General features: G+C 31.3%; 1 protein-coding gene across 1 annotated transcript; it reads left to right on the forward strand.

Moving 5' to 3' along the window:
* The first annotated feature begins 11,821 nt into the window (after positions 1-11,821).
* On the forward strand, positions 11,822-16,265 carry LOC112797515 (probable polygalacturonase). The gene is made up of 6 exons (XM_025840498.3): positions 11,822-12,225; positions 12,312-12,650; positions 13,997-14,117; positions 14,849-15,023; positions 15,109-15,179; positions 15,380-16,265. Exons 1-6 carry the CDS (start codon positions 12,193-12,195, stop codon positions 16,087-16,089), a joined length of 1,449 nt encoding a protein of 482 aa, XP_025696283.1. The 5' UTR covers positions 11,822-12,192; the 3' UTR covers positions 16,090-16,265.
* Positions 16,266-16,626: the final 361 nt, after the last annotated feature.

The following is a 16,626-nucleotide window of genomic DNA, read 5'->3' on the forward strand; positions in this document are numbered from 1 at the left end:
TGCGTTTTGAAAAAGAAGTAATTTTTTTTTATAATGAAACGCGTGGAAGTCACGTTTATTTTAGTGACGTTGGAGGCGGGTAAATTTATTTGGGCTTGGGTCAATTTGAGATTTAGGGTTTATGGGTTCAGGTTTCATTGTTTAGGGGTTCAGTGTGTTTCAAACTTTCAGTTCGCCTTGTGTATTAATTTTGGTTCACCGTGTTCATGATTGAGGGTTTAGGGTTTAGGATTTAGGGTTCAGGGTTTAGGAGTCTAGGGTTCAGGGTTTAGGGTTCCAAGGGTTTAGGGTTTAGGGTGTAGCATTTAGGGTTCAGAGTTCAGTATTCAGGGTTCAGGTTTCGAGTTTAGGGTTCGGGTTTAGGGTTTAGGGTTCAGTGTTTAAGGTTTAGGGTTTAGGTTTTAGGATTTTAGGGATTTAGGATTTATAGGTTCAGGGTTCTGGTTTTAGTGTTTATGGTTTAGGGTTTAGGGTTCAAGGTTTAGGGGTTCAGTGTGTTTCTACCTTTCGGTTCGCCCGGTATATTATTTTCGGTTCACTGTGTTCTTTTGGATTATAACTGTATTCGTAAATACAGTGATATATAAATTTATTTGATACATACATTGGTATTAAGAATTTATTTGATACATACATTGATATTAAGAATTTATTTGATACATACATTGATATTAAGAATAGATATATACATTAACATTGACATATATACATTTGAAAAAAGGCATTGTTTGCATTGTTTGATACATACATCGACATATATACATTTGAAGTATGCATTTTTTTATCTTTAAATAAGTTAAACAAAATATTGTTAATTACAACTAGTATATGCTATTTGCTATCTAAATCCCCAGATGTGTATTAATTCAAACTTTTGGTTTGCCTCGTGTATTAATTTCGGTTCACAGCGTTCATGATTGAGGGTTTAGGGTTTCGGATTTAGGGTTCATGGTTTAGGGGTCTAGGGTTTAGGCTTCAGAGTTCTAAGGGTTTAGGGTTTAGCATTTACAATTCAGAGTTCAAAGTTCAAGGTTCAGGTTCAGGTTCAGAGTTTAGGGTTTAGGGTTTAGGGTTTATGTTTTAGGGTTTTAGGGATTTAGGGTTTATGGGTTCAGGGTCATTGTTCAGGGATCTGGTTTTAGTGTTTAGGGTTTAGGTTTTAGGGTTCAGGGGTTCAGTGGGTTTCTACCTTTTGATTCGCCCAGTGTATTAATTTCGGTTCACTGTGTTCTTTTGGATTATAAATGTATTCGTAAATACAGTGATTGCAATCACTGAGAACCTACAATAAAATAGCAACCAGATAGTTCCAACAGCTATATAAATATTAACATTTGATACATACATTGATATTAAGAATAGATATATACATTAACATTGACATATATACATTTGAAGTATGCATTTTTTGCTCGTTAAACAAGTTAAACAAAATATTGTTAATTACAACTAGTATATGTTGTTTACTATCTAAATCCTCAGATGTGTATTTACAATAAGGGCTGGAGAGGAAAGCAGATGGCTTGGTGAGTCTTATTACTTCAGATTCCGAAATCACTTAGTCTCTGATTTTGTTTATTTCATGCAACAAAAAATATGGACGATAATGGTATTTGGAGTCATCAATGTCTTTCTGTATTTCAATTGAAATTAATTAGTTACATAAGAAATGAACCCAAATGAAATAAGAACAATATCATTCAAAGCCCTAATCATATTGTAAAAATGCAATCACAATAATCCTATACCTTGAACACATTAAATATCAAGTAAATCAAAATCACAATAAATAACAATAAATTTCATTCAAAGCCCTAGTTATACTGTAAAAATGGAATCACGGTAACCTTAAACCTAAACAAATTAAAAGGAGGCCAACGAACCGAAAAATATTCACTTAGTGAATCAAAATTATAAGAGCCACCGAACCAAAAGTTCTTTATGTTATGAATAAATGGTGATCAAATTTCAAAACCAAGTAAAGGTAACCCTAAACCCTGAACAAATTAAAAGGATGCCACTGAACCGAAAAACATTCACTTGGTAAATCAAAATTATAAGACCCACCGAACCGAAAATTGTTTATGTGGTGAATGATGATCAAATTTTAATCAACAAGAATAGTATTTCTACATGGAAAACAACTATTGAACAGAGTAACAACCAACTTCAAAGCTCTAGTTACAATATCAACTTAACTGAATGAAATAAGAAAAGAAAGAAGTTTATTAATTTAGAAAGTATTTACTTGTGTCCAAGCTTTATGTTTATATCTCTTCCCGTTTTTTATTTTTTGTGGATCTATTGTTTCGAGCCATTTCATCACGAATATTCCACAATCATAGCTAAGCAAGAATTGAGTATAATACAATAAATAGTATATAAAATAAAACACATTAAAAATAGCACTATAGAAGAGAAAGGTTCTTACTTTGTACGTTGACCATTAAATTGGATATACTCTACTTCCTCTCCCAGTGCATTCTCCATTAAGGGTTTCCCCCAGCGTACACCCTCATCTTGGAAATTATTAAACCCTGAAAGAGACAAAAAAGTAAATAAACAGAACCAATAATAGTCAACCAAACTCCTCTCATGTACAGAATAATTTGAATAATTTACAAGAAAATAACTTACAACAAATTTGTTTAGTTCCTTTCTCGAATCAGGTATTTCTTCTGGCTTCTTGTTGATAGGGTCAAGGACATAGTATTTCTTTTTGTTTACATCAGTAATTCACAACCACCAATGCCCTCCATTACAAATTGGGACAAATATCTGAAGTTTCAGAAAATTATAAAATATTTCAGTCAAAACAATAGCAAACAAGACAATTATCAAAGAATTTTTAGATATTACAACTTACAAATGGATGCGATGCAATTTTTCTTTTGTCAAGAAACTGGCAGTGGTGGGCATACTGCTGAATATCAAACTTGTGGGCTTTGTTTGTCCTCTTATCAATGTAAGTCACGCCATATGTTCCCAATATGAAATTCTACAAAATGAACATCAGTTAAATCACATTTCACTGAACCGAACACAAATCATATGCTGAATAAAACGTGAGAAATATTCAATCATCAAGAGAAAAGTTTTCTTAATGCAAAAAAACTCAACAGAAGACATAAGAATCAGGTGAACCAATATTAACATTCTCACTGAACCAAAAAGTAATAAGTAGTGAATAAGAAATTTTCTTACCATAATATCCATCGGCACAATGTATATTTGATTTTGATACCGCTTAGTTTTTATTTCGTTGAGAATCAAGCTGTGTATACTAATCACCTACAGGATGAAAATTTATGAGACATACTATATAAGAGTGTTTAAAAAAATCATTAATGTTAACGCAATTGGCAGAGGATTTTACCACGGCATGAACTTGTTCTCCGGGCAATAGAGACATGAAATATTCTCTTAATCCCTCGTAGAGTCCCTCATGTTTCAAGACAAATATTGGTTCATATTTATTGGTACCATCTTTTGTCTATTTCACATGTGTCATCCAATGATAACACTTTTCAATCAGCTCGTTCATGATTTTTGTCTTTTTCTGCGGGACTTTGTAAACTTGAGCCACTGGTAAGGTTGGTTCTGAAGATGTTCCTTCAGCAAATTTTAATGCTGCTATCATTCCAGCCTCTACTACCACCTCTGCCAGGATTTAAGCTGTGAATCACTCTCTTGAGAGGGCTGAGTTGGTTGAGATGCTGGTGGACTTATCCCAAAGCTAAAAGAAGGCCTTTCATCTTTCTTTTTCTTAGGTTGAACAGCACTGCAGGATGATAGATATTTAACAATGATATTAAACAAAAATGACATTTAATCAATATAGTGAACCGAAATCCAAACAAATAGTGAACTCAAATCCAAACTAATAACGAACCGAAATGATATTAAACAAAAATGATATTAAAGAAAAGCAAGTAACATGCATGTCAAATGATGACAAGATTATAGCTTCTTTTTCTGATTGCCGTGCCACCGGAGGTTCTTAGGATTGTTCTTCATCAGAAACTTGATAGACATTGGCATCCTTGAAAAACTCTTTAATAACAGAGCTTGTAATAGATCCCCTAACACCCTGCTTGTTGGGTTCTGGAGGGCAGCTATAAGAAACAGAAGACTGTCCAAAGACAACAACACATTGAATTCATTTCTGATTTCAACCGAACCATAATTAAACCATGTATAAGTAGTAAACATTATCGATATTTATATAAGCAGTAAAACTTATACATCAATAGGTGCTTCTTGTTTGGATTGTTGCGTTGTTGGTTCTTCGCAAGACTGTTGTTGCTGTTCCAGAGGTCTGCTTCATTAAACAATAAACGTTTCTATAATTATCCCAAACTATTATCATATTTAACAATGATATTTAACAAAAATTACACTAATCATTATAGTAAACCGAAAACCAAACTTATACTGAACCAAAATCCAAACTTACAGTGAACCGAAATTATATTAAATAAAAGTGATATTAAACAATTTAATGCTTACACATTAACAGGTGCTTCTTGTTCTGATTCTTGTTGCACCGGTGATTCTTGGGCTTGTTGCTCTTGTTCTTTTGCAGGGCTGTTGCATTAAATAGAAAATAGTTCAATAACAACCATTAAAATTAATAAAAAAAATTTTATGTGAAACTTACTCTTCATTAGAAACTTCATACACATAGTCATCTTTCAATAAGTCTTCAATTACAGAACTCGTAAGAGATACTGTAACACCCTGTTTTTCAGCTTCTTGAGGGCAACTGTAATAAGCAGAAGAGAGTCCAAAGACAAGAACAAATTGAATTCATTTCTGGTTTCAACTGAACCATAATTAAACCATTTATAAGCAGTAAACATTGAACAAGATTCATGTGGTGAATAAATATTTATTAACTTACTCATTATTAGAAATTTGTTGTATTTCCTCTTGTGGAGGGACATAGATGAAGTCATCCTTCATCAACTCTTCCTGAACTGAACTTGGAAGAGACAATGCAAGAGGAGCTCTAAGGAATGTAAACAAAAATAAAGTTAATGTTGAATAATTAGAATTTATTTTGAAAAATAGAATTTGCACATTGAAAAACTCACACTTCCAAAGGTTCAGAACGATTTTGTTGTTAAAACTCAACAATTTATACTTCAGATTCAGGTGTAGCTTTAGTGACATTTAAACACAATTTTCTTGTGATTAATTAAATAAAAATTATTAACTAAATTTAAAAGAGTAACATAAATATTTTTAACTTATACTTGTGGAGTTTTAGACGTCTTTCTTGGAAAGATTTTCTTTTTTCTAAAATATTTGACCAGGCTTTCTAGGGTATTTTTCCTAAAAAAATAACAAATTAAAATTAGAAACCAAGATTAAAAGCAGAGGAATTAGAAAATATTGTAGCGAAAGTAAGCAAAGTAAGAAAAAGAATTCGGGAATAATAAACTGAATCTTACGTCTGAGAGAAATCATTTTGTCCCTGTAGGGAGTCAAACTAATCCAGAGCAATGTTTGTTGACTGAGCTCCATCATTTCTTTTCTTTGATCTTTTTTGCCTTATTATCTCCAATGCTCGTTTTCTATTTTTGGCAGCATTGTCTTTTGCTTGTTCAGTTCTGAAAGTTCATAAAATAAGGATCAAAAAACCTAAAATGTAAGTATCAGTAAAAGAAAATATGATTCGAGAAACTTACTCCTTGTCAGGTTGGGTTGGTGTTTTTGCCACACTTTCTGGTTGTTTTCTTCTTTTTATTATGGGTGTTTTCTCAATTTCATTTTCTCTGTAAAACAGATAAACACATTGAATTTATACTGGAGACAAGACACTAACAATGAAGTCAACCAAACCCACAAATACCACCGAACTGAAATAAATTAAACTACTAAACCAAAACTTAGAAGCCCACCGAATCGAAAATAGATATATATGCAATCAACAAAACGTCTCACAGAAATTATATAATACTTACTCGTTTTCAGATTCGCTTGTGCTATCTGAATCTATAGGCACAAGCTTTGTTTTTTTGGTTTATTTTTTAACAACCTTCAATGGTTGTTTTCTTTTCTTTGTTGTGTTTTTTTTATTTCTTCTTCTCTGCAATACATAAGAACAAGTGCATAAGAACAAATTTAAGCAAATACAAATTAAATGAATTGATATGAAAATTAAACTTACTGACTTTTGGATTTAGATTCGAAAAGTCTTTCCTCTTCTGAAGAAGAATCCGTCTCAACATTTTTCTTTTTATTTTCTTTTTATTTTATTTTCTTTTTCTTTTTTGTCCAAGTTACTTGTTTTTATTTTTTCTTTATTTTTTTGCTTTCTGTACAGAAGCCCCTAAAACAGAAATAAAGTCTCGATTATTTAATCATAAAAATAACAAATTAACAATCCGGTGAGCCGAATAGTACATGACAACTATTTATTCATCAAGAAAAATATTTCTTAATGTAGAAACATTCAAATGAACAAAACTAACAATTGCATGTAGGGCAAATAATTTAATTATAACCTAAAAGCATTTCAAAGCAAATTTTTTGGAGAATTTTAGTAGAGTACTTACCAATGGTTGTGTTGTTTCGGATGAAATCCGTTCAATGATCATTTCCCTTGTCCAATGGGCCACCCGTGGTGCAGGAGGAGCATCAGGTGCAAACAGGCGGGAGAACTTTGTTTCATGGAAGTATATCAACATTAATACAAAAATACAGCAATCAACATACTGTTTCTTTTCCTCTCTCTTATTTTCAACTCCTTTCATTAAGAAGTTGAGAACATGCTTTGCCCAATCCCATTCTCTAATGTTGTCCACATGAAAGATCAGTGGCTTGTGGATTGGGGAGGCCACACTTACCGTTGTGGGGAGCAAGAAACACTTTTGTACGAAGACAACAAAAGTCCTCTTGAATTTTTTCGGTTCTCCTCCCCTTCTACACTCATATCCAGCACATTCCTTGTCGAAGTTGCCAAGAAAATATTTTTGACGCTGTCAAATATTTTCTTGTTTGTTGGATTCAACTTGTTGTAATCAACCTTTTCAGGAAAAAGATTCTCTACAATATTTTAATAGTAAAAATAAGACAAAAACAGTCAGTTTAATTATACGGACACCAATGAACTGAAAATAAGCAATAAGTAGAAAATGTATTACCTCCGTTGGTTATGTCGAGAGTAGCTGCTACTTTCCGAGGAGTTATGTATATTGTCCCCTGTAGAGTTTTTAGGCATCCTCTCTCTACATCAAACCGATCAAGCAATTCTATCAACAGTGTATTAGAGACGTTCATTTCTAGCACATGTACCAGACTACCAAATCCCATTTCTTCCACAATATCTTTCTTTTCTTGACTCATTTTCCTGTACACTGTTCTATTGTCTTTGTTTGGCATCTGCAACAGTGAGTTTTCTGCAAGTTTTGAAACAGAATGTGAGGATATATTTATAATACAAAATAGATATTATTCAAATGTGAGGATATATTTAATCTGCTTACGTTATAATGTGCCTTCTCCTTCATTGTTGTCATTTTCTTGTTGTGTTTTGCTATAATAAAAATTTTGGTCAATATTTCATTCAATATATCAACAAGCACAAGCATGTATATGTTAAACAAGTCAATTAAAATGCCACAACCCACCGAACCGAAAATCCTTCACTCACAGAATCAAAATTACAAAGGCTACCAAACCAAAAAATATTCATGTGGTTAATAAATGATGATTAACTTTCAATCAATAAGAATACTATTACAATAGTATAGATTATCAAAGTGAAAGAGTTTTCTCTAATGTGAATTGTCATAAACAAAACTCATTTAATACATTAACAACTACAAGCATGTGTATGTTAAACAAGTCAATTAAAATGCCATAACCCACCGAACCGAAAATCTTTCATGCACAGAACCAAAATAAAAAAGGCTACCGAACCGAAAAATGTTCATGTGGTTAATAAATGATGATCAACTTTCAATCAACAAGAATACTATTACAGTAGTATGTCTTATCAAAGTGAAAGAGTTGTCTCTAATGTCAATTGTACTAAACAAAACTCATTCAATACATCAATAACCACAAGCATGTATATCTTAATCAAGTTAATTAATATGCCACAACCCACCGAACCGAAAATCTTTCATGCACAGAACCAAAATCACAAAGGCCACCGAACCGAAAAACATTCATGTGGTTAATAAATCATGATCAATTTTCAATCAATAAGAATAGTGTTCTTCAATGGAAAATAAGTACTTAAGATAGTAACAAAGCTCTAATTAAACTATCCAAACCAATAAGAACAAACAACTATATCTTAAAGCTCTAGTTATATTGTAAAAATCATTCACAATAGTTCAACCCACTAAACGAAGCAAATCAAACCAGTAAAACTAAAATGAAACTAGGTGAAATGCGACATTGCAAGATTTTAAATGAACAGTAGTTTTCTCATACCTTTTGTAGTTTTTGTTGCTGTTTTCATTTATTTCTAGTTGTTGCTTGCAAAATTTTCTTCCGATTCGTTTGCAGTAGTGGTTTTCGCAAAGAATGTGATTGAAGTTTGAGTGGTGTTTAGAGAGATTTAAAGAGAATGAGTGTTTTGGTGTATTGGTTTTGTGTTGAAGATGTAATGTTCGTTCATAATGAAGCACAAATAAAAAACGAGACATTTTTTGTGTTTAACGCGTGTTTTTCAATTTCTATTTAATGCGCTTAAATTAATTTAAATTTGAGTCAACTTAATTATATAATTATATGAATGTGTAGCCTAGCTGTTTGCAGAGAAGCTATCTTTGCCTTTGAATGACATCCACAAAGACAAAGGCCCACTATTGAAAAATGAGAAGCATGGCAATGGATGAGTGCTATTGTAACTCGTGAGTGGAGTGCAACACAAAATGTTAATTATATGTCACGCTCTTAATATTTGCGGCTATGACACGTTTCTAGAACACAAAAAGCAAAGGCCCTACCAATACGTACTAAGAGAGAACAATTCCATTATATACAATACTAGGTCCAATAGGAATAATTTATAGAAAAATAATAAAAAATTGTAACTTATCCTTCTATCTATTTTTTTAATTCCATTATATATATATATATAGACACACACACACGCTTATTTAGAACGAAAAAAAATTTAAAAAATGAATTAGAGCTCCCACTTAAAATTCTAGTTTATATGCTACTACGTACCCATAAAATTTACTGAAGTTAATAATTTCTTCTTAAACAGACGAAGTATCTTACTTTTGAGTTTTGACTATATTAACTAATTTTAAGAGAGGATTAATCGCTTTTTTAGAACTACACTCTTTGGTTTTAATCATTTTTAATAAGTTAAAAGTAACATATTGTTAAACATAGTATGAAACACGAATATTTTGTTGAGTTATTATATATGTACGTCGAACACATTTTAAATACAATTTTTATTGATATTTATTTGATACACATATTTGTTATGTTCAAATATATTTTAATAAAAAAAATTCACACACTTAAATACACTTGAATATATTTCGTATCAGCATAATTAACCATATTTTTAATATGTATTCTAAAAAAATTTAAGAATAATATATATTATTATTTATTAACATAAAAAATTTAAATATTTTATATAATTAAAACAAATATTAAAAATAATAAAAAAATATTTATATTTTAATATAATAAAATATTAAAATATTATTATAATTTATTTAAAAAATATTTTATATTTTATACATATATCATATTTCTAAATCTTTTAAAATTTGTATATTTATTTGTCCCATATCATATTGTGTACCGCGTCATTTTTATGCATCATAACATAGTAGTGAGTGATAACTGATTAACTAGCACGTTGAGGGTCAAGCTAAGTTTAGTGAACATTGCAGGCCCTAGGCAAATATTCTAATATAAAGTAATAATACTATTCGGCTATGGGCATCAGCTAATATTATTGGAATGAAATTATAGTATATTCTATTATTTTAGAAGTTAATGACATGGGTGGCGAAGAATAAGAATAACAAGATTATGAGAATGAGAGGTGAAAAAGGTTAGTGCACCCGTGAAGTGGGTCGGCAATGGTGGGGATGGCACTCACGAGACCAAACAGTGTGAGGAAGTGAGTCCTCCAATAAAGCTTAACCTCTATGGGTCCTATATGTCTCCTTAACCCATTAAATATATATTCCGTTAGTAATCTAAAATTCACATTTATAATAAATTAATTTTTAATTTATTGACTAAAAAAAATATACAGTGAATAACCAAAAAAATATATTCCAATGTAAAATACTCGTACGCTTGATCCAATTTTTTTTTTTCTTTTAGAAACCGTTAGATGTGATCAGAAAATAATGTAAAAAAAATTATCTCTAAATCTATTATTTTTATTTTTCTTAAAAAAAAAATTGATCATTGGCAAAAATTCTGCTTTCAGTGAAAAAAATTTTTTTATTTAAAAATATATATTTAGTATCTAGTTATTCTTTTTATTTAGTTTTAGATCTTTTAAGACTTATTTACTCTTTGTATTTTAAAATTATTATTGTCTGTAATATAAATTTTTAAATATTATTTCGGTAATTTATCTTTTATAACATAAATATTACTCTGATATCATGAATTCATTGCCAATGTTTCATCAATTATTAAGACGAGAAATTGTAAACACAGGTAAATAAGAGGTTTTATAATTTCAATGAAATTATGTCTACTACTTGAAATCGTTGGGGTAATGGGGGAGAAGGAGCATTCGCTGACAATGATTGTTATATTCCTTAACAAGTTTTGTTTAAGGAAAAAAAGCCTTCAAAGCATAGGCAAAATTATAAGAAAAGCACTCATGAATTTGGAGAAAGAATGATGTCAAAGACAAATAAATGGATCATGTTTCAAGGTTCAACTATTATTTAAGACTTGCACTCAACTTTCATTCCTTTCTATGTTATGCCTCCTTAAGTTAATTACTTCCTTACGCATAAAAAAAAGTAGCAAATGCTTTAAGAATTAACAAAACGCTTATGTAGTATAAACCACATAACTTTTAGGAACTAATGTAATAATTGAAATGTCTAAAGTGCATCGAGTTAAAATTGATAATAATGTATCATTTAAATGTAAAATTATATTAAACTTTGTATTATCAAATAATATCGATGTATTGAAGTTAAAAGAAATTAGATGAATTTAACATCGATCAATCACTTAAAAATTGTTCAGACTCAGCTTAATAAGAGTTGGAAATTTATGTTGCGGGCTATTGACCCGACAGGTCATCAATTTATACACGAAAAAATGAACTATGTGTTATTCTACCTCCTGAAAAAGACCTGAACAGTTGTTAGAAGCTTCTGCCTTTTAAATAGACGGGTTCGTAGCAGAAGATCCACCCAAGTACAAGGTAATATAAATAGGAAAGGATCTACTCCTCTTCCAAGATACGTTATCTTTACCCTAATTAACCGTCTCGTCGTATAGACACTTTCTTTAACATTTGAGTATCTTTACAGGTAGTTTCATTTGCTGACACGCCGACGATCGTAGCAGCACATTTCTTTGCAAAACTTGCGTTCAGGTCCGAAAACCTTCCTCTCACCAGTAGTGGCTCTCGACTCAATATCCAACCGAACTCGCATCTTGACGAACAATCGAACATAAACCAAAAATACTATGTGCACATAAATGTAGTTTAATTTATTTTTTATGTATGTTTTATACTAATAAGTATTTTTAATAACTAATTTAATATACATCTAATATAGTTGATTAAAAATCTAAGTATGTATGCAATATTAATAGTAGTACTTAATTGTTTAATGAAAAAAAAAATTCTCGAATTCAAATTGTTATGAAAGGAGAAAGACTATCTAAAATGATAAAGTAAGCTATTAATCCTATTAAATTTATAACTTTTATCGCATACAAATTTCATTACCTTAGTTCAGAAATAATTAAATACTTATTTTCTTACTTTCTCGCTATATTCATTTGAGAGTAATTTTAACACTCCAAGTCTCTAGTTTCCACGCTCATTGGATGATACACAAAATTTACTCTGATTAGTTGTAAAATTGTCTACTACCTATTGGACATTGGTCATAACACAACTTCCACTATAAATAATACCTGACATAATATCACTCTTCCAAATACACCATAAACAAAATCCAAATTAAAAAGGTCATTTTTCTAAAGATGAAGCTCTTGTGGAAACCTCACATGATGAAGGTACAAGCTTAAGTAACACCCTTTTCCCACTTCTTCATTTTCAAACAAACTTTTGTTTTCATGAATCATTTAATTGTTTTATGCAGGCAGTTTCTAGAGCAATCTTTGCTCTATTCTTTGTGGCAATGCTAAGTTCAGGGATTGGAGAGAGTAGAAAATCCAAGATTGTAACAACTTCATTTGAGTACAATGCAATAAACTGCAGGGCACACACTGCATCATTGACGGATTTTGGTGGTGTTGGTGATGGAAAAACATCAAACACAAAGGCATTTCAAGCTGCAATTAGTAATCTGAGTCAGTACGGTTCGGACGGCGGTTCCGAGCTCTATGTTCCGGCCGGCAAGTGGCTCACCGGAAGTTTTAGCCTCACCAGCCACTTCACACTCTATCTTGACAAAGATGCTGTTCTACTTGCTTCTCAGGTATCTCAATTTTTTTCTTCACTCATTCTTTAATCTAGGCTAATTAAGTTATAATACACAATAATCAATTACTAAATCAACTAACCATTTTTAAGATTAAGCGATATTACGAACGATACCGTTTTATATAATACTTAGTATTTTTGTATTTTATGAAACATGACACTAATCTAATTTTGAGAAGTTAAATGTCACTTTTTGTTTTTGATATTAGAGTGGTAATGGTGTTCTTTTGAAATGTGAACTGTTAGAGTATTTTTCTTAAACGTGGAATTGTTTAATTAGAGAAATAGAAATTAGACCGTCTAATTTATTAGAAGTCTGATTTGTAGAGGTACAAAAATTGAATTGTCTGATTTATAAGAGGTACAAAAATTAGACTGTCTAATTTATATTAAAAAAAATAAAAAACACCAAAATATTATAATATTAAAATATATTTCCACTTTTATTTTCATACCAAAAAAAAGATTTGTTAAATGTACCATCCCAACAAAGCTTTTTCCATCTTTAGTTGTTTTATCAAATATTAAGATAAGTTTCTTTTTCACTATTTCACTACACATTTACATATATGCCCTGCCTTTGATAGTGTACCACGAATCTGCGTCTGATTTGAATAATTTTTATGAAAAAATAATAATTTTTGTTTTGTATTTTATTAAATATTTTTTTTTCTCTTTGTAAAATTTAGAAAACAAAAAATGTAATCACAAACCAAATACACCTTATCAATGTATAAGTTAGTGCTGTTAATTATGTTGAACCACCCATATTTTAGCCATATATAATTTTGGCTAGAACATTTTCCCAGGCCAAATAAATAATTTTGGACTAATTTTTCTTGCATATTGAGCCAACCTATACTATTCTACTCTTAGATAGAGTAATTGGAAAGATGATTTTTTGAAATGATATATGTTGGCAATTTTATTTTATTTTTGGAAGAATTCATTGAATTTCATTAAAGAATGTCAATATCATATAGACATAGCCCTTTAATGAAATAGAAATAGTACGTTTTATGAAAGGAATCACGTGACTCACAAAATGATGGAAGCAAAGAATGGTGTCACAAGTTCCCTCACTTTTAGCCCAACCTAAAATATGAGAACAATATTCTTAAATATAATTCATGAAAGCAAAAAAGTGAAAAAGAAAAACCATTGTCTTATCACCTTTTGGAATACACACACCAACTCTGCCGGTGCCATAGTGTGGTCCATTACACTTTCGTCATTTCGTCGTTTCTTATTTAGTAGGACATAAGCTTCCACATGTGCTAAATTTGCCACTTTCATATGTTTTCTTTTAATTATTAATTAATTTTTAATAAAATGGTTTAGGATATGAGTGAGTGGCCAACCCTTTCGCCCCTCCCATCATACGGTAGAGGAAGAGATGCACCAGCTGGAAGGTACCAAAGCTTCATATTTGGAACAAATCTAACTGATGTTATCATCACAGGTATGAACCTTTTTTTTAAGGAAAAAAAAGTACAAAGATTCAATATTGAATCTCCAAAAAAAAAAAAGTACTAATTAGTAATTATCATAATTTACTTGTTTCAATTAAGGGTGGTAAAATCAGGCTGTCAAAAGTTCACCAATAACCGGGTCAGACTAAAATAGGTGGTTAAAAATTCTAGCCCGTTCCGTATTGTTGGTGGACAAGGACAACCCGCCATAAATGGCTTTTTTTGAAAAGTTTAAAATTTGTTTTATGAAGTTAATTAAATAAAATTTATAACTTGAATTTATAACTTGATAATTAATTAATTATAAAAAATATTTGATAAAATTCATAAATTTAAAAAAACAATTTTTTGTTCTTTGAATTATCTACGATATTTTTTAATTCGACAAGGTAAAAACTAATTTAAATAACAAAAAATTAACATAAATTTATAAGTGTCTGCCGACTTGTTCTGTCATGCCAAGCCTATGAAATATGAATTAAGCGGGATGGTTTGACAAGTATTTTTTCTTTGGTGGCCTCAGTTAAATTAAGTTTAGTATGCCTTTTCGGCAAGTTAAACGGACTCGTTTTGGCTGGTTTTGTAGCGATTGTCACCCCTAGTTTTAATATACTAAATGGAGTAATGAGATGATGATGAATTGATGTTTGTTGAATAAATAATTAAATATTGATATTAATGAGGTACCAAAAAGAATATTGAGATGGTTTTTGGTAAACAGGGGAAAATGGGACCATTGATGGGCAGGGTGCATTTTGGTGGCAACAGTTCCACAGAAAGAAGTTGAAGTACACAAGGCCCTACCTCATTGAACTTATGTACTCTGATAACATTCAAATCTCAACTCTAACTCTCCTTAATTCCCCATCATGGAATGTTCACCCTGTTTACAGCAGGTAACCCCTCACTTCCATTGAATTAAATTATAACAAAAGTTTTAACCTTTAATTCTCCTTTAACAAAATATTCTACATTATGCAGCAATATTATTGTGCAAGGAATCACCATCATTGCTCCTGTCTCATCTCCAAACACAGATGGCATCAACCCAGGTTAGTAAAGATTTGTTTAATTAACGAGTGCATCATTCCTTACTTAATAAAGAGTCTTTAAGGATGAGCCTTGTTGCTAACTCCTTATAACTTTTCTTCACCTTTAAATCAATGTATTTGGTTGCAATGGGTTTTGATACATTAATTTACCAATGTTTGTACTGAAATGTTTTATCTCATTTCAATTTTGATCCTATCAGATTCCTGCACAAACATAAGAATTGAAGACTGCTACATAGTTTCCGGGGATGATTGTGTTGCAGTCAAGAGTGGATGGGACGAGTATGGCATAAAATTCGGTTGGCCAACAAAACAACTAGCCATCAGAAGACTAACATGCATATCACCATACAGCGCAACCATCGCCTTAGGAAGTGAGATGTCCGGCGGCATTCAAGATGTCAGAGCAGAGGACATCACAGCAATCCAAACAGAATCAGGCGTAAGGATCAAGACGGCGGTAGGAAGAGGAGGGTTTGTGAGGGACATATATGTCAAACGGATGAACCTTCACACTATGAAATGGGCATTCAAGATGACCGGCGACTACAATTCGCATGCCGATAGCCATTATGATCCCAATGCATTGCCTGAGATCAAGGGGATTAACTATAGAGATGTTGTTGCTGAGAATGTTACCATTGCTGCAAGGTTTGAAGGGATATCCAATGACCCTTTTACTGGAATTTGCATTGCCAATGTGACAATAGGGTTGTCTGCAAAGGCCAAGAAACAACCTTGGACTTGTGCTGATATTGAAGGGATGACAAGTGGGGTTACTCCTCCACCTTGTAGCTTGTTACCTGATCAAGGTCCACAAAAAATCTCAGCTTGTGATTTTCCTCAGGAGCCTCTTCCTATTGATAGCTTGGAGCTTAAGAAATGTGCTTCTACTGTGCTACTTTCCTAGTTTCATGAGCTATATTTATGGTTGGGGTGTATTTAGCCTATGTACCATATTTATATGTTTTGAGAGAAGTGTTTTTATTGTCTTCTTTTTTCTTTTTTAATCTTGATAGCTTGGGGTTTAAGATATGAGATCCTTGCAATTATAGTAATGAAAATGGAAAATGGTTTTCTTTTCCCTATGCTTGGCTTGATATTACTGCTAGTTTTTAAAAGCTAATATTAATAGAAATTTGCTGGTTTTAATCATGACATGAGGATCTTATACAGAATTGATGCACTTGAGCATAAGACTCAATACAGTAAGGATAAATTAAATTGAAACAACCTAATAGGAAAAATTATACTTAACACCCCTTAATTTGTCATGCTTGTGTAAAATAGTTTTACACTGAATTCAATTACGTAACGTCATTTCAACCAAAATTACCACCATTTACATTAACTGTGTAAATAGTCATCCAAAAAAACGAATGTGATTGAATGACTTTGTAAAACATTTTATACGGAGTGTATCAAAATTACACACTTCAAAATAATA

This window comes from Arachis hypogaea, chromosome 4 (assembly GCF_003086295.3).
Source record: "Arachis hypogaea cultivar Tifrunner chromosome 4, arahy.Tifrunner.gnm2.J5K5, whole genome shotgun sequence".
Taxonomy (NCBI): Eukaryota; Viridiplantae; Streptophyta; class Magnoliopsida; order Fabales; family Fabaceae; genus Arachis; species Arachis hypogaea.